General features: G+C 35.2%; 5 protein-coding genes across 13 annotated transcripts; 4 read left to right on the forward strand and 1 right to left on the reverse strand.

Moving 5' to 3' along the window:
- Nucleotides 1-251: 251 nt before the first annotated feature.
- Nucleotides 252-2,266, forward strand: LOC18047730 (30S ribosomal protein S21, chloroplastic). Of its 5 annotated transcripts, none has more exons than XM_024189174.1 (2): nucleotides 252-790; nucleotides 2,054-2,266. In XM_024189174.1, exons 1-2 carry the CDS (start codon nucleotides 366-368, stop codon nucleotides 2,244-2,246), a joined length of 618 nt encoding a protein of 205 aa, XP_024044942.1. In that variant the 5' UTR covers nucleotides 252-365; the 3' UTR covers nucleotides 2,247-2,266. The 5 variants fall into 5 exon arrangements, 4 of the variants coding, with proteins under 4 accessions (XP_024044942.1, XP_024044943.1, XP_006440038.1 ...); XM_024189175.1 differs by lacking the exon at nucleotides 2,054-2,266 and adding an exon at nucleotides 884-1,399 and having other exon boundaries at nucleotides 259-790; XM_006439975.2 differs by lacking the exon at nucleotides 2,054-2,266 and adding an exon at nucleotides 1,406-1,848 and having other exon boundaries at nucleotides 260-790.
- Nucleotides 2,267-2,346: 80 nt separating this feature from the next.
- On the reverse strand, nucleotides 2,347-4,854 carry LOC18047731 (probable ubiquitin-like-specific protease 2B). 2 transcript variants are annotated; one of them, XM_006439976.2, is made up of 7 exons: nucleotides 4,568-4,851; nucleotides 3,582-3,867; nucleotides 3,339-3,506; nucleotides 3,121-3,252; nucleotides 2,931-3,012; nucleotides 2,741-2,851; nucleotides 2,347-2,649 (listed from the first exon to the last, which is right to left on the reverse strand). In XM_006439976.2, exons 1-7 carry the CDS (start codon nucleotides 4,626-4,628, stop codon nucleotides 2,578-2,580), a joined length of 912 nt encoding a protein of 303 aa, XP_006440039.1. In that variant the 5' UTR covers nucleotides 4,629-4,851; the 3' UTR covers nucleotides 2,347-2,577. The 2 variants fall into 2 exon arrangements, with proteins under 2 accessions (XP_006440039.1, XP_006440040.1); XM_006439977.2 differs by lacking the exon at nucleotides 3,121-3,252 and having other exon boundaries at nucleotides 4,568-4,854.
- Nucleotides 4,855-5,794: 940 nt separating this feature from the next.
- On the forward strand, nucleotides 5,795-9,231 carry LOC18047732 (26S proteasome non-ATPase regulatory subunit 6 homolog). The gene is made up of 8 exons (XM_006439978.2): nucleotides 5,795-6,048; nucleotides 6,140-6,254; nucleotides 7,466-7,556; nucleotides 7,662-7,807; nucleotides 7,911-8,130; nucleotides 8,254-8,362; nucleotides 8,557-8,725; nucleotides 8,853-9,231. Exons 1-8 carry the CDS (start codon nucleotides 5,916-5,918, stop codon nucleotides 9,025-9,027), a joined length of 1,158 nt encoding a protein of 385 aa, XP_006440041.1. The 5' UTR covers nucleotides 5,795-5,915; the 3' UTR covers nucleotides 9,028-9,231.
- Nucleotides 9,232-11,967: 2,736 nt separating this feature from the next.
- On the forward strand, nucleotides 11,968-17,733 carry LOC18047733 (uncharacterized protein slr0889). 4 transcript variants are annotated; one of them, XR_002906739.1, is made up of 13 exons: nucleotides 11,968-12,382; nucleotides 12,475-12,603; nucleotides 13,050-13,244; nucleotides 13,654-13,701; nucleotides 13,774-13,902; nucleotides 14,196-14,320; nucleotides 14,560-14,670; nucleotides 14,978-15,086; nucleotides 15,317-15,435; nucleotides 15,873-16,026; nucleotides 16,423-16,566; nucleotides 16,704-16,783; nucleotides 16,976-17,733. XR_002906739.1 is itself a non-coding variant. In XM_024189760.1 (12 exons), the coding sequence occupies exons 1-12, from the start codon at nucleotides 12,269-12,271 to the stop codon at nucleotides 16,766-16,768; spliced, it is 1,470 nt and encodes a 489-aa protein (XP_024045528.1). In that variant the 5' UTR covers nucleotides 11,968-12,268; the 3' UTR covers nucleotides 16,769-17,733. The 4 variants fall into 4 exon arrangements, 1 of the variants encoding a protein (XP_024045528.1); XR_002906738.1 differs by having other exon boundaries at nucleotides 16,704-17,733; XR_002906740.1 differs by having other exon boundaries at nucleotides 14,227-14,312; nucleotides 16,704-17,733.
- Nucleotides 17,734-18,704: 971 nt separating this feature from the next.
- On the forward strand, nucleotides 18,705-21,184 carry LOC18049147. The gene is made up of 2 exons (XM_024188965.1): nucleotides 18,705-18,837; nucleotides 19,329-21,184. The coding sequence occupies exons 1-2, from the start codon at nucleotides 18,738-18,740 to the stop codon at nucleotides 19,823-19,825; spliced, it is 597 nt and encodes a 198-aa protein (XP_024044733.1). The 5' UTR covers nucleotides 18,705-18,737; the 3' UTR covers nucleotides 19,826-21,184.
- Nucleotides 21,185-21,228: the final 44 nt, after the last annotated feature.

Here is a 21,228-nt window from a genome sequence, read left to right on the forward strand (position 1 = left end):
TATTAACCATTGGATGTATTTACTTCTATCTAACGGTTGTCATTTTTTTTAATAAAATATTGAATTCAGCTGTATGAGATACAAACGCTGTATTACAAGCGGACCCCATTTTTCGTGAGTGGCGCGAGGTGAGTCAGAGTCGAGTGTCGAGTGGAGCAGTAGAGGGCCAACTTTGCCACATGGCAAAGAGCTATTAGAGTCATCTGGTTGACGTAGCAAGTCTATGTGGGACAAAAATCACTCATCCTATCTAGGTAGTAGGTCCTAAGCAAAGTCGCAAAGCCTGACGTTAGGGAAAAAAAAAATAATAATAATTAGGGAAGAAAAGGGTAGGCAGCAAGGCATGAGCTATGTGATCAACGATCATGGCCGGCGCTGTCACCGTCGTCTCTAACTTCCTATTCTCTCTTCTTCCCGCAAAATCACCACCGCCATCGCGACAATCTAACGTTGTTTCTCTGTCGTCGCCACATTCACCCAAAACGAAATCAAATGGTTGGACCCCGCTGGTGGCCTGTCGGTTTCCCCCAACAAAGATTTCAAGTGACGATGACCTAAGCCTAACGTCGGTGGCGTGGCCTTCGCTGGCAAATGCAAACGTGTTATATTTCTTCAACGTGCAGATAGAAGTCGCCGACGACGAGCCCGAGGAGAAGATAGCGAGGCGGTTTAGGAGTGCGGTGCTGAGAGCTGGTATTATACAAGAGTGCAAGAGAAGAAGATTTTTTGAGAGCGGTCAGGAGAAGAGGAAGCGTAAAGCGAGATCCGCTGCTCAAAGGAACCGAAAAAGGTATTCAGTTTGGGCTTCTGTTAATATTTGTTGAAGAACAACTGCTGATGATTCAGTTTCTTAATTTAGTTACTAGTACACGATCACATTTAGTTTTTTGCTAGGTTTTGATGCTGAATCAATATAAATGCCGTCCACTGGGATCTATTTAGATATCATCAAGTACCTTATGTTATGCTTCCCATTACAATAACAACATAGCAACCCATTGGTGGTTGCTAAAGATGTGCTGATGATATTTGGAAGCATAGTTCAAATGGATTGTTTCATGGTAGAAGAGTAGCTGAATTTTCATGTACTCCTTGGAAGCAATGCTGAGTTTCAAACTTAAAATCTCTCTGGGAAAACGGTCAGGGTGTGTTTTGCTGGCATCTGTTGTTTTGATTATACAATTCTAATATCTTTTATGCTAATATGTTTTCTTATTTTAAAGATTCCAAAAATTAATTAAAAGTCTCCATCTTGATACTTGGCCTATAAATCATGCCAGTACCTCCAATTTTGCTTTGTTTAAACGTCGCTGATCATGTTTGTTGGCACTCTCATATGCATTTTCGTTTTATGTTCTCTTCAAAGAACTAGATGCTTGCTATTGATTTATTCTGTTCATGTCAGACGACCAAAGCCAAAATCTCCAGTGAAACAGAAAACTCCTAAGAAGGAGGGGGACGATGATGAAGATGATAACTGGGAGGTTCCAGATGGTGACATTCCCTATTGCTAACTTCTGATAACAACACACTGAAAATACTTTTTGAGGAATCAGCTTCTGATTACAGATTTAGGTGTAAAGAAAAGAACGTATTTTTGTTACCGACCACACTTTGCTGACTTGCACTGATATTGATATGCCTAAAAAATTAGCTTAGTTGTCATGTTTTGTTGTGTTAGTGTAGTTTCACATTGTTAATAGCACTGACAAGTTGAGCCATTTGTCCTAGTGTATGCGTTCAAATGCGCTTATGGTGTATGGAATTTTAGCTGCTAGATTGTTTGCTACCATTTTGAGCAAAGCTTTGAGCATATGATGTATGAAATGATTGGCTTGTTTTGCTTTATGCGGCTTACAATTGTTGCCAGTAAATACTGCTATTGTTTGTTATTTTTTATTTCCAAGTGCTCTAAATTTACATATTTCATCTCCTGATCTCCATGCTGGATTTCCACACAAAAGAAAAGTGCACTAGCTTCTCTGTTCCTTGAAGGAAGGAGCACCTTGTAAGGTCCAGAACAAAATATCCCTAATACATATGTTGGTTTCAGTGATGCAGAAAATTCTACAGGTGGTTTTACCGCCTTCAACCTAGTTCGATATTTCAGATCTGATTCTTTTATTTGGATCAATGTCTTGGATATAAGCAGAACTGCGGAGCTGAGTTATGAGCTCAAAGCAGAACTGCGGAGCCGAGTTAGAGTTGTGAGAGCAACAGGTTCTCTGCAAGTCAAATTAGTTTAAATATCTAAGTATTGGGTGAAGACTAGAATATGCTGTTGTGAAGAGCTCGAGTAACTCAATACCGAGAATCTTGCCTAACAATATAATAGCAAGCCGAGACAGTAAAAAATGCCTTAAATTGATCAAGACATCGTCATCTGCCATCCTAGAGATTGCAGCTAATATATGCTTCAGCTCCATGCCTAAATCATAACCTTATAAATCATAATGTTTCAAAATAAACCTCAGAGAACTAATCCCTACATATACAAATATGTTAAAGAACTTACATATATTGCATCTAGCGAAACTAATGCAAATCGTACATTGCATCTAGCGAAACTAATGCAAATCAGTTTTCAGAGGAGTTGAGTCTCTCACAAAAGCAATCCAGGTCTTCTGCAGTAAACCAATTCTTTTCCATCTGCAGTGTATTGAAGAGATGAGGAACTCAGTCACTAATACATAAGAACAATCCTGCAGGTGACAAACATGACACAAACAAGAAAACTTACAAAGTATGGATAGTCCTCAAGGTTAAAATTCTCTGGAGCACCCTCTACAAATAGATTAATGAAGTAGAGAACAAAGTTTCCACATTCTTCACCATTTCTTTGCTGTGGCACCTAAAACAAGTATAGTATTTACAGGTGCAAATTCAGAGGGTGTTATGTAAAATTAATTAATAGCTCTTATGATGGTTACCTTAGGCACCAATAATGGAATTCGAGATATCAACTCCTTGGTTTCAGGTCTTTCCTCTGCTTTGTATATGTCCATCACAAACCTTCAAAACCCAGAACGCAGGTTGAACACTCAACTTGTGCAATAAACAGATACAATAATGCTGGTACACAGACACACAAACACACCAAAGAAATAAAGAGTCACATACTTTCTTATATCTGGTTCAAACCGCCAAGGATTTGACATTTCAAGTGAATCAAGCAAAAGCATGCAGGGTGTTCTTGTTTTTGATTCGAAACTCCCGCCAAAGTTGCATAAGATTAAGAGGTTCCAGTGTCTCCTAAAAATAGCATTTTAAGATTATATAATTCCATGCACTGACAAGGAATCAGACAATCAGTTTTCAAGGTGAAATAAAATACACACCAGCAAACTATTGGAACAAGGACATATTTCTTTGAAAAAATATGTTTCCTCTTGATCCATGTCAAAACCTTTGCTTTGCTGGATGGTTTCCTATACAAGTCAAACCATAAAGAGTCGAGATATGTAAAGCCAGCCTTCTTATCCTCAGAGAAGCTCCTCCACAAATTACTGCAAATTTGTACATGCATTCAGTGTAAGGGCAAGTCACAGGCTACAAAATACATTGCAGAAACTAGGGCTTACTCCAAAAGGTGTTCAAATTTTCCAGAATCTAGCTTATTCTTCCTTCGTTTAGTGATCATATCCTTGCACTTAACTGAACTTGAATTCTTGCCCTTAATGAGGCTTGTATTCTTGCACTTAACTCTTCTCTTTGATCGTCTACGACAAGAAAAAGTACCTAGAAAACATGGGGCAGTCAATTCAAAGTTTCTTATCTTCTGTTTAGATATCTTCATCTTTCGAGCATGTAAAAATGCTACTGTATGCAGCCAACATGTCCGATGCTTTGACAAATGACCAGGATCCTCTGCAACAACATTGAACATTAACCCATTAATCTTCTTTATCAATTACCTAATATAATTTCTAAACAATTCAAATATATATGGATGCATAAAATGAATTAAGTTGCTCTATTTGTTGTTCAGAATTTGCAATACAGTCGAACTCAACATAAGACAATGGCGTGACTCTTCGGACAATTTTAGGAAACTTCACTTGGGCTGTACTACTATAAACATATTAATAAGTTGGAATGAAGCAGTTAGCTTAATCATTCAAAACGATAGGCTAAAGAAACTATATGAAGCCATGAGCCATCGAAGTTCTATCAAGTTCTGTGAAGTATAATAATTAACTCTAAAACTGGTCCAGGATCCCAATTTCATCTTGCAAAGCAAAATAAAGAAAGATTTTTATTTTTATTTTCTAGGATTAAAAACAAATTGGGAAATGCATCTGTTTCTATCATTATCACCTAAGATTGTCCAAAATTATTGAAGTAAACAAACAAAAATTCACATATCGTAACCAAATGAAAACCAACCGACCCTCATAAACAACACTATCGACTATCTAGACTAATCTACATTATTAAATTAAAAACTTTCCATATTTTCTCCCGCGTTTTCTCAGCGACCAAACACAGGCCCGTAAACCATCGACCAAACAAAAGAGAGACAATTCAAGGAAGAATAAATTAAAGCACACAAAAAAGAGCGATTTACCAGGAGTTGAAGAGACAATATCTATCGGATTGTTAGCATCACCGCGCTTTCGTTTCCCCATTACTTTAAAAAAAATTATAATTATTTTCTTGGAAGAAAGTACTACTGCTGCATGAAGGAAAATTTTCAACACCCACGACTGAGAGCAGGAAACAGGACTCACGAGAGTGTCTCCGGCATTTTTTCTCTGACGGCTCAGAATTCGATGTGATTTATTTTTTATTCATTAAATTTAATAGATTATACTCACAAACTCTAACTCACCATATAAATATAGAATTGGAAGCCCAGAAGGCTTTCATCTCAAATAACACGTGGATTTTACGTACACATAAAACATTATTAAAGAATACTTTATCATTCTTCAAATATATATTTGGTCATTTTATATAATATGGGGAATTTTCATCAAATAGTAATTTTATAATATCTGAATCACTTATTTTAGGTCTCGTTTGAGATTGGAATTGACGAATTATAATTTAAAAGTTACGAAATTAAAATATTTAATAAATATTAATTTTTGTATCTTAAAAGTTATGTTGATATAATTTTTTATTTGTTGGATAAAAAATTTATAATTTTTTAATAATTTTATTAAAATTATTATTTAAAAATTATATTTACTAAATATTATTAACTTTTATTTTATAATTACAATTTTTTATGGATAAATTAAAAAATATAACAATTCAATTCAAAACATGACCTTAATAATTTTTTAAAACAAATTAAAATATAAAATACGTATTTTTTATAATATATTAAAATAAGTGTTTTTACCTCCTTTACTCCAATAAAGTGAAGTAAAATACTCTCTTACTATAATATTACTCTCCGTCAGTAGCTAAATCTTGGGGGCGGCTTGTAAATTTTGACCAACTTATTATCTCCCTTAATCTCGAACAATAAATGTCTTTGGTTATAAAAATAAGTAAGGATGATAGAAAAGTTGGTTAAATTTATAAATAAACCTCAAATGTTGATTATTTCTTTAAATTTTCGACATAAATTATTGAACTGTTTTTCTGTTTCTAAAATAAAAAAAAAAAAATGGACAGATGATTTTAGAACCACAATTGTTCACGAGCCCATAATTTTTCACGAGCCCAACGAGGGCCCATGCAAGGGCCTGCAAGGGGGATTTATCAGACTAATGGGGTGCATATATATTTTTTTCTTTTTGAAAAGAAGAGGGTGCATATATTAAGATTCATATAAAAGAAAATACCGGGCATAAATTATTTGTAAATCGTCACGGCGACTCTGTATACTGCGCTAGCTCCTTTCTCAAGCAAAGAACCAACTCGGAACGTAACTCAGTGAGTCATCAGCAGCCGAATTAGCCATGGACAGCGAAGGAACTCAGCAGGCGCATCTCGTACTCGCTCACAAGCGCTTCCTTCTTACGCACCCAGACGTTCAAGACATCGAGAAGGTCGGTCTCAAAGGGGAGGTCTTCTCAATGGTCAAAGCCCACGGTACCTAACTCGCCGGATTCGCATACTTATTTCTTCCGAGTAATGCTCTATTTTTTTTTTCAATTTTAATTGTTGCTCTTTTTTTCTGTAGACATGGCCTCGTTTTATGAAACCCTAGTGGCTGAGTCTGTGCTGGAGATGGATCAAAGCGTTCTTGATTCGATGCGTACGAAGATCGAAGACGAGCTTAAGAAACTTGATGATAAGTGAGTGCTATTATAAAATCTCTTTAGATAGCAAGAAATTGTAGGAAATGCAGTGATTGAGGCTTTTACTTTTTTGAATCCCCGCGTGTTGTTTGATTGCTTGATTGCGGAAAGTTTCAATCTCGTGTTCTAAGCTGAAATTAGTGCAACTGTTAGTATTTTTGGGTCCCAATTGATTAATAATTATTAACTCATTGTTGAATAATGAGACAATCTACAGTATTTGTTGTTAACCTGACCGTTGAACATTGTTTTTATGATTGATCTTTCAATGGTTGCATAATGCATCTTAATATTAAACATAGAAACTCAAACTGGAAATTAAGTAGTGGATGCATGGTCTGATAAATGTCACAATGTTGCATCTTTTACTTTTATGTTTTCTCAAATTTTGAGCGGAATGCGCACGTAATTTAAAAATATGTGTGGGTCGGAGGTGTTGGCAGGTTCCATCATTGTTCTTGATGACTGTGAACTTGACCTGTTTGTGTTATTTGAGAAAATTCAAGAAATGAAGTGGTCTTGGGTGATTATATATTCAGAGAATTAAACGAGTCTGTTATATACTAATATGTTTCATTATGAAGTTTTGGGGGCCATATCATTCGTTCTCTATTGTTTACTTGTATGAACAATTGAGCTTTTGACATGGACCATTTCTTGCTCACTAATAGAAAAGCCTATTGTGTATAAAGTCAGTAAATAAGTACTGTGGTTGTTAGCAGGTAATGCTAGACAGCTAGGGATAACTTCTGTTTCTGCAAGATAAATTAAAGGAGAAATGCTGGCCTTAGTTTTGGTTGTTGGATGAAGTATTAGGCCTACTGCTTTATATAAATTATTTGGTTAGCTCATATTACAACGACCATGATGCTTTAGTTTTCTTTTTTATTTATCAGTTAAATTTCTTAGATGTATGTAAGTTTCACGAACTCCATTTGGTTGGTTTCATTTTCTTAGATCATGCTTCATAGCATGTTGAGTTCTTTATATGTCTTTTATGAGCTTTCTTAGTTGATTGTATGTTCTATTTTTGTTGTAATAACTAATATAACACTGAGGTTAACGGGTGGATTTAATTTTGTCATTGGGGTTAATTTTCATGCTCGAAATAGGTGTTTGGATAATGCGCTCCCCCCCCCCCCCTCTGGTCATCTGTGTTTGTTGCTAAGTTATTTGGTTGTCATTTCTTTTGTTATGCCTCTCTCTAGGATTGCTGATGCTGAAGAAAATTTGGGTGAAAGCGAAGTCCGTGAAGCTCATCTAGCCAAATCCTTATTTTATATTCAGATTGGTGACAAGGTTGATAAGTATTATGAATTTTTGTTTCCCTAGTTCTACCTTTTGCAATTATATCCTTTCTATCTGCATGCAATTTTCACATCTGATTTTCCTTGGTGAATTCAGGAGAAAGCATTGGAACAACTGAAGGTAACAGAAAGCAAAACAGTCGCAGTTGGGCAAAAGATGGACTTGGTGTTCTATACACTGCAGCTTGGATTTTTCTATATGGATTTTGATCTTATTTCCAAGAGCATTGATAAAGCGAAGAGGTAAGCATTCAATGAATATCAACTAGATCTTTCAGTTTATTTTTCCTAAAGCACAGTACTCTAAAGTCGATTCTGCGAATTTGACTGTGTCACTTGATGCCAGCCTGTTTGAAGAGGGAGGTGATTGGGAAAGGAAGAACCGTTTGAAGGTTTATGAGGGCTTGTACTGCATGTCCACTCGAAATTTTAAGAAGGCGGCCAGTTTGTTTTTGGATTCCATTTCAACATTCACAACTTATGAGCTATTCCCATATGACACCTTCATCTTTTACACCGTCCTTACAAGCATAATATCACTGGATAGAGTTTCCTTGAAGCAAAAGGTACATGGTGTTTCCACCTAATGATTGTGATATGATTACTTTGTATTTTTTCCCCCGCCTAGAGGCCAATGGATTGCTTGATGCTTATTGTGTCAATCTTACTAATTGTATCTAATGCTGCAGGTGGTGGATGCTCCTGAAATCTTGACAGTGATTGGGAAGATCCCTTATCTTTCTGAGTTTCTAAACTCTCTGTATGATTGCCAATACAAATCGTTTTTCTCAGCTTTCGGTGAGAAGAGATCTGATGCTTGTGCTGTCATTTAGTAAATGTATTCAGAAAAGTAGTTGTTTCTGCTGCCTCCCTGATTTGCATTGCTATTTTATCACCTTCATATTTTCTTGGTTTCGTGTTGATTGACCATTCATATAATATCCAACTTTATGCCTCTCAAAGTAGTTTGTTTTGCTGTGGGTTATTTTCAGCTGGCCTGACAGAGCAAATAAAATTAGACCGCTATTTATATCCCCACTTCCGATATTACATGAGGGAGGTCAGAACAGTGGTCTATTCTCAATTTTTGGAATCTTATAAAAGTGTTACTATTGAAGCAATGGCAAAGGCATTTGGGGTAACAGTGGAGTTCATTGATGTGTAAGTATTTAATCAGATATGATTTGATTTTGTTCTTTTCAGCTATGTCATATTGTGTTAAGGCAGTGTTGTGATTGAGTCAGTATCTTTGTGACCTTTTGGTTAATATAACCCTTTATGGTTCCAGGGAACTATCACGTTTTATCGCAGCAGGGAAGCTTCATTGCAAGATTGACAAGGTTGCTGGTGTTCTTGAAACAAACCGTCCTGATGCAAAGAATGCTCTTTACCAAGCAACCATCAAGCAAGGGGACTTCTTACTGAACCGGATCCAGAAGCTTTCCCGTGTGATTGATCTATGAAATAGATGGTAATTGCTAGGCATGATGCACAATTGCAATCCACTAAGAAATATCCAGAGTAGGGACTCTTCTGTTTGATGCCTTTAGCTGGATGAATGCGATACTCTAGTTGAGATGTTTTTCCTGTGTTCCAAATTTTCTAAGAATTGTAGCTGATTCAAGTGTCATCATTCATTGTTATATGCATTTCTTGGTTGCTTCTTATTGTGCTTAATAGTACTATGCAATATGCATGAGATTCGGTGGTTACTCTTTAACAGACTATATTGACAGCAGTAGAGGACTGAGTTCACATTTCCCTTCAGATAACTAGAAAATCACTGAAATCTTTATTGACGCGGGGACTAAATCAGGAATCGAAATGCAGCATAGCTGTACATTTGAAGTTGAGTTTCAACTGTAACTCTGTAAGCATGGCCAGAAGCCCAAAAGTGTCCTTAAGTCCCAGCATCCAATGCTTTGGTCATGAGAGTGGGTGTGTGTCGGTCCGTCGGTCCGTGCATGCCAGACAACAGGGCAACTGAAATCGATCACTTCACTAGTAGGTCACTTATTCGAAAATGGATATCGTCATGATTACGCAATGCATTATTGTTATTTGGCTCGAGTCTTTGGAAGCACTCAACCGTGATGATGAAATGATACGTACGATACGTGTGAGTGAACGAATGGATTCTATGTAAATAGTGGGTTGTCTAGATGCTAAATAAAGATGAAATGTCACGTCAATAAACGGAGCCCTTCTGATTTCGAGGGGAAGAGTAAAGTCTTAAAGACTTAATCAAATAGACATGTATCCCTCCATGCTGTTTGTAATTACCGCCGTTAGTTTCTGTTCATGCACGACTCACATTCCTAAAATGTCTGATTTTGTGCTTCCACTATCTGTTCTACTACCTTGGCAGACGACCGCCACGATCAGCTGGTTGATGTATAAACGTAGGGGTGGGCATTTGGTTCGGTTCAGTCCGAACAGAACTGAATTGAACTGTATTATGGCAATTTGATTCAGTTTGGTTCGGAGCAAAAAATTAAATGGTTCAAAAATTCTGAACCATTTGGTTTTTTATTTGGTTCGTTTCAAAACTGAACCAAATTACCAAACCAAATGGTTCAAAAAAATTAAAATTAAAATTAAAAAATAGTTCATAATTTATTTTTTTTATTTTTGTTTGTTAATTAATACATGATATTATATATATCACAGCATACACTTTATTTTAATGTTGAACTTTATTATTTTAATTTATTATTGTTAGATTTTATTATATTGGTTATTATTTATGGATTTCTAAATTATTTTTGGAATTTATTATGTTAATTTACTATTGTTAGATTTTATTATGTTGTTTATTGTTTGCTAATTTATAGACTCAAGATTATTGTTGTATTAATAGTGTATTATTATATTATATATATTTTATTGAATAATGAATATATAAGATAAAACCAAATGGAACCGAACCGAACCAAACCAAATTATAGAACCGAACCAAATTAATTTGGTTCGGTTCGGTTCGGTTCTATAATTTGATTCGCATTTGGTTCATAAATTCATGAACCATTTGGTTTCAATTTGGTTCGGTTCAACCCATGAACCGAACCAAACTGAATAGTGCCCACCCCTATATAAATGTACTATAACAGTGTCATTTTTTAATTTTTATTTTCCCTCTTCGTCAAAGTAAAGGTGGATGGTATTTCCAAAATATAATCTTAACAAAATAGCAAGAATGAAATAATTCTTCGGTTTTATCTGTGAGTTAAATAACCTAAACTTCTAATTCACATTTACACAGTGCAACCGTTATCAGCTAAACTAAGGTAGTGTTTACTTTCTGGAGTGGGAGTGTGGAGTGTGAATTCCTCCCACTCCAGTGTTTACTTACCTTAAAAAAGGAGGGAGTGGGAGTGGGAATCCGTGGGTCCCACCAAATTTTAGAGTGAGGAGTGGGATTCCTACTCCCATGGGGGGAGGTGGGAGTAGGAATCCACTCCCACCTCTTTCCATTTTATCCCTATAATTAAATAAATAAATAAATAATATTTAATAAATAAATAAATAATATCATATTTATTAAAAATAATAATTATATCATATTTATTTTATTAAATTTAATAAAATAAAATAAATAAATATTATATTTAAATTAATAATATTAAACATTAATTTTAATAAATATTAATTATTTATTTAATTAATAATAATAAATATTTTATTCTAAAAAAATATTAATTTTGTACTATATTATTAATAATAATATTTCGTTTGTGTTGCTATTATTAATAATTTTTATTCACATAATTTAAATTAAAATTAATAAAAAATTATGATTTACATAATTAAGAATATTAGTAATTATTATTAATTTAGAAATATAATAAAATATTTATTTTATTTTCCAAATATTTTTTATTAATTTTTTAATTACAAATTATAATTCTGTACATAAGGATAAAATTGTAATTTAAAACAATTTACTCCCAATCCAAGACAAAGTAAACAAATAATTAGGATTCTGATTGACAATTCATACTTTCATTTAGTCTAAGTAAACACCCTACTCCCACTCTCACTCCACACTCTTAATCCAAGGATTTCCACTCCTCAGGATTCTCACTCCAATCTAAAAAGTAAACGCAGCATAAGTTTATTTTGTCAAGGCAGCGATAAGCTTAGGGACTATTTTGTATGTAATCAGATTTGGAGTTTACCAAAACTAAAAGAGTTGTTAAAAAATAGAGTAACGATGCAGATTTAAATGCAATTCCATCCCAACCAAAAAACAAAAAAAGAATAAATAAAAGTTACAATATTTTAATGCACATAACGGCCTTATTGGAGTTGCTACTAGTAACACACGTGTAATTCTATCTATTATACTTTTATATTATTTAGGGTTGACATGTGGCACTGATAACAATTCCCATAACAATTCCCAATTGTCCAAAAAAAATTTGAAAACCCAGCCTTGCAAGGCAAAGCGTGAGTCAATAATTAAATAAACGCATGCAGTTTAACGCAGTTCTGAGTGTCCACAATTCATTGGTTTTCTCAACCACTACTTCACTCCCATGTCTGCCCCCACACCACCAGCAGTATTATCCGCCTACGAGGGTTTTGTACCATGAAGTGTTAATCAATTAGTATCATCTGCATCACAGTCGTAGCATCACCTTAATAATAACACAAAGGCAGCCTCTTACTCTATTGCAGCAATTCTCAAACAGAAGCAATTCTATGTCTTCTTTTAATTTCAAAGAGTTTCAAGACAAGCTCTCATATCATTTTAGACCCTGGCAACGCTCCTTTCAGTTCTGGGTTCGAGCTGCTGAAATCTACGCTGGCTACAAGGTTTCTTCTTTTCTTTAAGTTGTTCGGTTTATTGTATTAAGATTTTAGTTTTTTTCTTTTTTAAAGAATATATATTTGTTGGGATTTATTAGGCGTTTCAAGTGCGAGTGAGTTTTGTGAAAGATGTGCAAAAGCAGGATGCAATGTGGGAGATACAGCACGAGCTTGCTGCTGAGAAGATTTATGCAATGTGCTCTGACCTTGGTGGCTTCTTTCTTAAGGTTCTTTTTTAGACTTTTTTTATTCTTTTAAGCTCAATTCAGTTGCTGCTTTTTGTTCTCTAATCTCAAACTATGCACTGAAGATCGTTTAACCTTGAATGGGTTTTTGATCTTTTCCATTTTTTCACTGTTTAATCGATCTGTCGTTTGTTATAAGTGATTTTCGCTGTTATTAGCATTGGGAAAATGTTTTTGTAAAATATTCAATTTCAATTCTTGAGTAATAATTCTTAACGCTTTCTACTTTCCAAGCTCTATTAGGAGTCGAGCCTGAAACTATTGGGCTTATTATTATTATTTTCATTTTGGTCTGTTTCCATACATTTTCTTTAATGTTGTTTATCTATTTTCTACTTCCGTTAGCGAAAACTGGAATTCCATGATGATTATATTTTGTATGGTATGCTTTAATAATTTATGTTTAAATTTTGCATGAGTTGAAATAGGTTGCTCAAGTTGTTGGGAAGCCTGACTTGGCCCCAGCTGCATGGGTGAGAAGGCTCGTTACACTATGTGATCGAGCTCCTGCAACTCCATATGACACCGTTCAACTTGTAGTGGAGAATGAATTAGGTCGAAGCGTTAGTGAAATGTTTGAAACATTTGACCCCGATCCTCTCGGTTCTGCTTCTATTGCGCAGGTACCTTTCTCCTTGCTAAATGTATGATGCAATAAGGCATGGGTTTGAGGCATCCATAATGTTCATTTTCTACTTACCAAGAACTTTAACTTGTTATGATGATGAAAACTGCTGAGCAATTTTGTGATCTTGGTTAGCCTTCTGCACCAATAGTTTGGCTGAGGTTTTGTAATTTAACGAAAGGTGATGTCGAAAAAGAAATGAACAGAGGAAACAAAGTTGTGATTATCATTTGTACATCAAACATTTTGCCATTATGCGTGTGAATCTGTATCCTAAACTTTTGCCTAACAGGCATTACGTTTGAATTGAATTAGCTGTTTACTAGAGGTAAATATTGTTCTGGAAACCGTAAACTCTGCTTACAGAAAGTTATGCATATATAACTCAGATTTTATGCTCATATTAGGTTCATCGAGCAAGATTGAGAGGTGATAAGGATGATGTTGTTGTCAAGGTAAGGACTTCTGGAAGTCATCTTTGGAGGTCTATAATATCCACAATATTCTGATTATCTAGTGTGTTATAGGTACAACATCCTGGAGTTCGGGATTTGATGATGACAGACATCCGTAACTTGCAAGCATTTGCTCTGTACATGCAAAAGACTGATATTAAGTTTGATCTATTTTCCATAACAAAGGAAATGGAGAAACAGGTAAATCATTTTGCTGATAATTTAGCTAGATCACTGGTCTCTTTTCTGTAATTTTTATTTGTTTCATCTTGTATTCATGTTGGTTGATTTTTCCCTCTTTATTTTGAGTCTCGAAGCAAGCATAATGTTAACATGGTTGTATTTGCATTATTTGACAATCTAATCATGTCCCGGTGGAACTATGCCCGTAGGTACTTTCTCAACTATATAAATGAAAAGCTTCTTCCTGCGTGCCTTGAAATTAGACTGCATGTGTCCATATAATTTATATATTCTTTCTTATGCCATTCAAGATTGGATTTGAATTTGACTTTGCAAGAGAAGCGGATGCTATGGAGAGAATTCGGCATTTCCTTTACAAGAATAACACAAAGTCTCCTGTTCTGGTACCAAGGTTGCTGCCAGATATGGTAACTAGGTACTCCTTGTTGCAAAATGTTCTTATCTTTTCTTGACTTCCAAAATCTGCTTGTGGGTTGTTATTTTCTATAAATGAAAGCTTGGTCTTTGTATGGCTATTAAATGATAATCCATAAAGAAGTTTTCCTGGATCTGAAAATTTTTTTTCATTAAACTCTTTTGCTGGACCATTTGGCTGCTTCGAATATGCCTTTTTTTTTTTTAAGCTTGTAATTTAGAGTTTGTATGTGTGATCAGGAAAGTCTTACTGATGGAATACATTGACGGAATCCCAATTCTTAATCTTGGAGATGAAATAGCAAAAAGAGGAATAAATCCTGGTGGTAAGATTGCGGCCACAGCAAAGCAGTAAGCCCCTAGATTGTCTCAGAGAGTATGGAGCTCTTTTTTTGTCTCATTTTTTCTTATTTGTGATTCCTATTCCTTTGCCCATAAGCTTATGATATGTTTTCCCTTGCTCTGAAGATTATTATTATAATTCTTTGTTTTCATTGAATGTTGGAGCCTGCAAATGATTCTCAACTTTGTGAGAATAATTGTCTTTGCTTCAAAATCATCTTTCACAATTAGACTTTGCTGGTCCCAAAACATTGTAGCAAACTAGTGATTTTCAATATAAAGCATGATATGCTTGTTAAAATGTCTGTGGATGCAGAAATATACTCAAGAGTTTGACTCTAGCATATGGACAAATGATACTGAAGAGCGGTTTCTTCCATGCAGATCCCCACCCAGGAAATATCCTGATCTGTAAAGGTTCAGAGGCAAGTAGTACGCCGGCATTTGTTTATAATATGTCCTACAAGTTTCGTCTTGCATAATATTTGAAGTGTGTTACTGGATAGATGATTAGGATAGTCGCAGCTCTCTGTGCGACATTTTATTTATCAAGTTATCTTAAATATGGAATGATAGAACTGCAGGTATATTATTTTTCTCCGCATGTTGAATGTCAACTATTACTTATTGCTCTGCCTCTCTTTTCTGAAATCAGGTTGCGTTGTTAGATTATGGGCAAGTGAAGGATCTCCCAGATAATTTGAGGCTTGGATATGCTAGGTTGGTTCTTGCTATTGCTGATAATGACCCTATAGGAGCAGCAGAGAGCTACAGGTGAATTTAGCTTGGCACATTTTATTGCCTTCTACCATAGTTAATTGGTGTCATCAATGATATTTGAGGGTTTTTTTTTTTTAATTTATTTATTGAACTTAATGATTTTTGAGTTCGTTTGCCCATATAGGAAGAGAAACTAAGACCTAGAATGGGCTGTACCATGTACTACAGTTGCTTACTAGTTGTGAAGAGCCAAACAAGAAAGTATTGATATGCTTCTTGTATGATCCTAATTTGTCTTGAAAGTTACGCTTCCGCCGAATCTTTCATTGGGGTAGCTGATGATTTCAATATGTAACTATTTCTGTCAACATGAAACATAGACTTACTTAGATTTTTTATCATTACCATTTGGTCAATAGTATTCCAAGATTAAGCAATTTCTCATTAGATCGAATAGACTGCTATATTTTACAATTTTTTTCTGTTTTTAGGGAACTTGGAATAGAAACCTTAAGCAAATGCGAGGATGAACAAAAGGAAATGTTTAAATTGGCACAGACAATGTTTGATACTAAACTACCTCCTGGAGTAGTGATGCTTCAACCCTTCTCTGAGGATTCTTCGATTAAAAAGATTGCCGTTCGGGTAAGAATTGGATGCTTTACCTAAACGCAAATGATCAATCTCTTTGCCTGTGTTTTTGCTGTTGATTTTACTGCCTGAAAAAAAAAAACACTGGTTAATTCTTCATGTGTCTGTTGAAGTTTCCAGGGCACTGTGGGACCAAAATTAGTGATCATGTTGTCTTTAGCTTATGAAACTAGTCTTTGATCCTCCCACACCCCCACTGCAACCCCCCCCCCCGGCGGCCCCGGGGCTTCCCCACGACACCTCTCCTCTCTCTTTATGTGGAATTAAGGATTGCAATGTTCTTGAAAATAGGAAGCATGCGAAAAAATTAAGTTGACAATTGTTGATGCTCACAAGTTCTAGTCATTCTGTTTGACGGTGAGTCCTTTATGTTGTCGTTATGTCTGACAGGCTTTCCAGAGGAACTGTTTTCTGTCCTCCGCACAGTGCATCTTTTGAGAGGACTCAGCGTTGGTCTAGGAATCAACTACTCATGTGCAGAACAGTGGAGGCCCATTGCAGAAGAAGCTTTGTACCTTGCTGGAAGAATAAAGGGTTGGCTTTTTCAACTCATTGTTCTCTTAATTCCAATAGTAGTTGATATTTTGTAGCATATGAATTTTTGTATTTGTTTTGAGTGCTACCCGAACTATTTCACTTTGTATGTGATATTCTTCATTACAATATTTCAGATAAGGGTCGCAAGACTAAAGGTCGTAGGCGACATCTCTTAAGAAGATCGTTTCATAGAGAGTGATTATCTTGTCACAAGGTAGGCAAAGGCATGACATGAATTCATCCTGGAGCGTATGTTGATTGAATTCTTTCCATTGTGCAGAAATTCTATTATGTAGCAGCAAATACTATTGTCAAATGGACGCCCTTAATTTATTTGTTTCTTTCTTTCTTTTTTTGGCCCCCCTTTTCACCAGCTCTTCTCTTGTGCCTTTGATTTTTGATGCAGAATCAACTTTAACATTCAAAATTCTCCAATGACCTGTTATTAGTTCCTTGTGATAGCCAAAAATATCAGCAATCTTCCTTGAATACATTGCAAGAGAATATACGTGTTTGGATTTCCCGCATGTATGTATTGTTCTTATTTACTTGTTGAAATATTTTATATATATTAAAGCTGTTAATGAAATGGCATGGAAATTTGTGGGTTGAATCTTGTGACAAGATTCATCCTTGCTCGCACATTTGCATTACTCGCTCCTTCAACCTTTAAAACAGCAAATAAACAGTCATTGGCTTTGGCTGGAGATGGAGATGGAAGCGTGGGTTCCTAATCAGAAAGATGATGGTGGTTGTCTGGTTGAGGAGGATAAGAGTATCATTCTTTTGATGCAATAACCTTAAGGCAATAACCACGGGGGAGTGGTCACTGGAGAAATATCCTAATTCAATACATGGTGATGGTGCATTGGTGATTGTGATTTTCCACTCCCATCTAAGATCATAATAACATCACCAATCTCTTTGTCCCCCGTTTGCAGATGTTGTCTCCACCTGGGAAATTTCTTCAAATGTGCTTAAATATTTTCAGTGCCTTGTGTATACATGGATTTAGCCAGGACCGCCCTGTATTTATGTCCTTCCCGGTATATGCATACTTGCATAGGAGCTTCTGCCCCCACTAAATCAACCACCCACATTCCAATCGCCGTCGGCTGGCTAATGCTCTTAACCTCATATTGGAGGCCAACTGGCAGCTACTTCTATTGCGTATACATAATAAATATATGGAGATTGCGACTCTCAGGTTTAAATGTATTTATTGAATTGAATAATAAAATAATGAGATGCTGACTTTATTTTTTGACATATGGTTTTAAATTTTAAAATCATTATCTAGTAAGGGCTTGTTTTACTTTAAGGGACAAGTTAAATATAGAAAAACATAAATTTCAATACATTATATAGAATAAAACACACTAGATTGGAATGTGTGTGTTTTTTCTTTTTTTTTTAGCTTATTCTTTATTTTAATGAAGGAATGGATCCCTCATTGAAAATTTACTCCTATCATTAAAGTTTTCTAACAATTTTTTTTCCCACTTAATGTTTTTATTTTCTATCATTTTACCACCAAATTTTTAATTATGTTGATAATTTATTAATGTCATAAGCGTATTTCAAGAATTTTAATATATTAACCCAGAAGAATTATAATATTTACATATCAATTGTAGATATTTAAGGTAATAAATTGATAAAAATATTATCTTTTGTAGATAATTTTTTTTAATTTAGATGATTAAATTTTACTTACACAATTTAGGGGTAGAATAAATTTTTGCTATAAATTCAATTAAAAATATTGTTATTATTAATGATTTAGTGGTAAAATGATAAAAATTAAAATATAAGGAAGAAAAATCAAATTATAAAAAAAAATTAAAGGTAAAATAATATGCGAAGAAAAGTTTGGTTCTAAGATGGAAATATTCCTAAAATAAACAAATTAAAAAGCGCGAATCGAAGAAACTAATTAAATAAATAATGCGGGCTGGTCTGGATTGGGAGTTAAAGATGGGTCCGGCCCAATTTGGAGTTAAAGCTTGAGATGAGAAGATGATATATTAAATTTATTTAGAAAACAGGCGGTCAAACGTGGCGCCAAAGCTGTTATTCGAAGGAAAAAGAAAAGGAAAAAAAATAAAAAATAAAAGAAGAAAGAAGAAGAAGAAACTAGAAAGAGCAGATCCAGGCAGCAGAGAGAGATGCTGGGGAGAGTGAGGGCAGCTTCATCAACACCCTACGATTTGGAGTTGGAAAGGATGCCGTCCAAGCTTATCAAAGACGATTCTCTCTCTATCTACGGTACTCTCTTCTGTTTTATATTAGCATTATTATTATTATTTTCTTTTTTGAAATCGCGTTCACCCGTTATAATCGCCCGCTTGCTATTTGGCGGAACACTCTTCAGCTGATATGGCTCGCCGTTCCTTTTGATGTTCTGGTTATTTGATAATTTGCCTCTGTACTTGCAGTTCTTATTTTCACAAATGAACTTAACAATTAATGCATTTGATCTGATTTCGGTTGTTTCTATTTTAATTTTATATCAAGCTGTGAGGATATAGCATAAAGCTATTCTCGTGAGAATAATTTTTGCTATAATTTGAGTTAAAATCCAAACTTAAATGGACCTCAAATGTTAACATCACTATCTATCACTTGTATTAGGGGCAGATAGTTTTTCTAAACATTCATAGCAGTGTGGTGTATGTAAACCTACTGCCATTATTCACTGGATAGTAGTGGTTAATAACCTTGACCAGGTTCATCAAAAATCTCATTTTTGGATGCAGAGGCTACACTTATGAAGCTTAAGCTTGGTGCTCGGCGTGATTTGGGTCCACCTCCTGAGGTATCAATAGAAATAGAAACAGATTGTGATTCTGCCATTGGTGCTAATTCTTGTAGTGATACTTTAAGCGCATGCTTAGCTGAGTTGGGTTGTAATTCTCATTCTGTGTTCAAGGGCTTTCAACGAGTCACATCCCACGAGGATGTGATGATGACAGATTCCAAATTTTCTTCTGTGTGCATTTCACCAAGTTCTAGTGATTGTCAATCTATTGCTAGATTGCAGCAGCATCCAAGCAAGAATTTATCAGTTCTTTACTTGTTTTCTAAATATAGGAGCTCTGGACAAGCCATAAGCTCATCTCAAGACGATGCAAAAATGACAGACAATTATGGGTCATCTGTAAGCAATTCACCTCATTCTAGTGATTGTCAATCATTGAAGAGCTCCAAAGAGCAACTGGAACAGGATTGTGTCAGTTCTGTTCGCCAGATGTAAGAATAGAACTTGATTCGTGACTCTCAACTTCAGAATTATCAGCTATATTTGGGTTATTTAACTTGGACATATATTATGGCTGCTACGCAATTTCTAGACTTGGAGAGCAATAGGAAGTTATGATGCTTCGTCTTTGGGAGATTGGATTGCAAAGACTGAAGCTGAGTCTTCTTTTCCTCATAGCTGAAATTGAAATTTGGTTCTTAGGGATTAGTATTCATATTCAATGACATAATGTTCTTTAAAACCAAACGTCGTTTTTGGGATGGTCGAGGCTCAAAGTTCCTGCAAAATTGAGAGTTCTGCTTACCAGTTGAGCAGGAAGGCTGAGGTTCTCTGCATTGTTTGCATATTCCTTTCGTGGTTCAGGTTCAGGCATTGAGAAGGATGTTCAAGTTTGATTATCGTATTGACTATTGAGATTTTATTTCTGCTTCAGCATAGTTTGTTTGGTTAGCTCGGTTGTTCCCGTTTGTTGCTTTCCAAGCAGCGGGAAAAATGTTCAAAAAACGAGCAAAATGAGTTCGTGTCCGTTTTCATGTTTAATATATTTTTAGCGTCCACTTGATAGGGGATATGTAATGGTAACGCTGTTGAAAGAAAATTCCACATCGAGCTAGAAATTTGAGGAAATGACAAGATTATGGATGGTTAACGGAGTTGAGTTGGCAAAACTCTGGCTTAAAAGCTTAATTTGCAGTACAACCACCATATAAAGAACGTTTATTGAGATAATCACATTTATTATTACTGTTTTTTTTTTCTTTTTCGATTATTTTGACGCACAATCACAAACTAAGAGAACAAGACTTCCAAATGTTTTGTCTCCCAAAACAACGGTTCTAACAAGCGGTTTAACCATTGAATTATTAGGATCACAAATCAATAAAATTCTTCTGATATTTCAATATAATCGCTCAGAAGAGAACTCTTCAAAAGTGTGCCCGCCGCATAGTTAAGTGTTTGATGAATATTACTCCCTTAACCACTGTGCTTGAGCTGGTGTCCACTGACACAACTCACCTTCTTTGAACCACAGACCTGCAAAAACAACCAAATAATGAGATTCTTCCGTTTCTCATATAGAAACAGGGTGTTGATGGACTACATGAGAAACAACATTCCATCACAAAGGCAAAACAATGACATCAACAATCACAATCAAATAAATGCATTATTATATCCTTTTCTTGCATTGACGGGGATTCTTCTTGTTCGATTTACTAGTTTCTACATCTTTGAACGTTTTGAAGCAGAATGAAAGAGCAATTTTGACACACACATCCAATAATAGTTTCTTCTTGGATTATTCCCCCATAATTTTCGGATTTGATATCCTTCAAAGAAAATCCCTTATACACACATCAAAACGCCTATTGGTGAAAGATATCATGAAAGCTTTG

Source organism: Citrus clementina, unplaced genomic scaffold (genome assembly GCF_000493195.1).
Source record: "Citrus clementina cultivar Clemenules unplaced genomic scaffold, Citrus_clementina_v1.0 scaffold_3, whole genome shotgun sequence".
Taxonomy (NCBI): Eukaryota; Viridiplantae; Streptophyta; class Magnoliopsida; order Sapindales; family Rutaceae; genus Citrus; species Citrus x clementina.

Coding starts and splice junctions, on each gene's coding strand:
- LOC18047730 (XM_024189174.1), top strand. CDS start 366: ATGGCCGGCGCTGTCACCGTCGTCTCTAACTTCCTATTCTCTCTTCTT. Junction 791..2,053: donor GCTCAAAGGAACCGAAAAAG/GTATTCAGTTTG, acceptor TGTTGGTTTCAG/TGATGCAGAAAATTCTACAG.
- LOC18047731 (XM_006439976.2), bottom strand. CDS start 4,628: ATGGGGAAACGAAAGCGCGGTGATGCTAACAATCCGATAGATATTGTC. Junction 3,253..3,338: donor CTTGTTCCAATAGTTTGCTG/GTGTGTATTTTA, acceptor TGCTATTTTTAG/GAGACACTGGAACCTCTTAA. Junction 3,013..3,120: donor TTTGAACCAGATATAAGAAA/GTATGTGACTCT, acceptor TGGGTTTTGAAG/GTTTGTGATGGACATATACA.
- LOC18047732 (XM_006439978.2), top strand. CDS start 5,916: ATGGACAGCGAAGGAACTCAGCAGGCGCATCTCGTACTCGCTCACAAG. Junction 7,808..7,910: donor AGCATTGATAAAGCGAAGAG/GTAAGCATTCAA, acceptor ACTTGATGCCAG/CCTGTTTGAAGAGGGAGGTG. Junction 8,131..8,253: donor GAGTTTCCTTGAAGCAAAAG/GTACATGGTGTT, acceptor CTAATGCTGCAG/GTGGTGGATGCTCCTGAAAT.
- LOC18047733 (XM_024189760.1), top strand. CDS start 12,269: ATGTCTTCTTTTAATTTCAAAGAGTTTCAAGACAAGCTCTCATATCAT. Junction 12,604..13,049: donor TTGGTGGCTTCTTTCTTAAG/GTTCTTTTTTAG, acceptor GAGTTGAAATAG/GTTGCTCAAGTTGTTGGGAA. Junction 15,087..15,316: donor TGATCTGTAAAGGTTCAGAG/GCAAGTAGTACG, acceptor TTCTGAAATCAG/GTTGCGTTGTTAGATTATGG.
- LOC18049147 (XM_024188965.1), top strand. CDS start 18,738: ATGCTGGGGAGAGTGAGGGCAGCTTCATCAACACCCTACGATTTGGAG. Junction 18,838..19,328: donor CGATTCTCTCTCTATCTACG/GTACTCTCTTCT, acceptor TTTTGGATGCAG/AGGCTACACTTATGAAGCTT.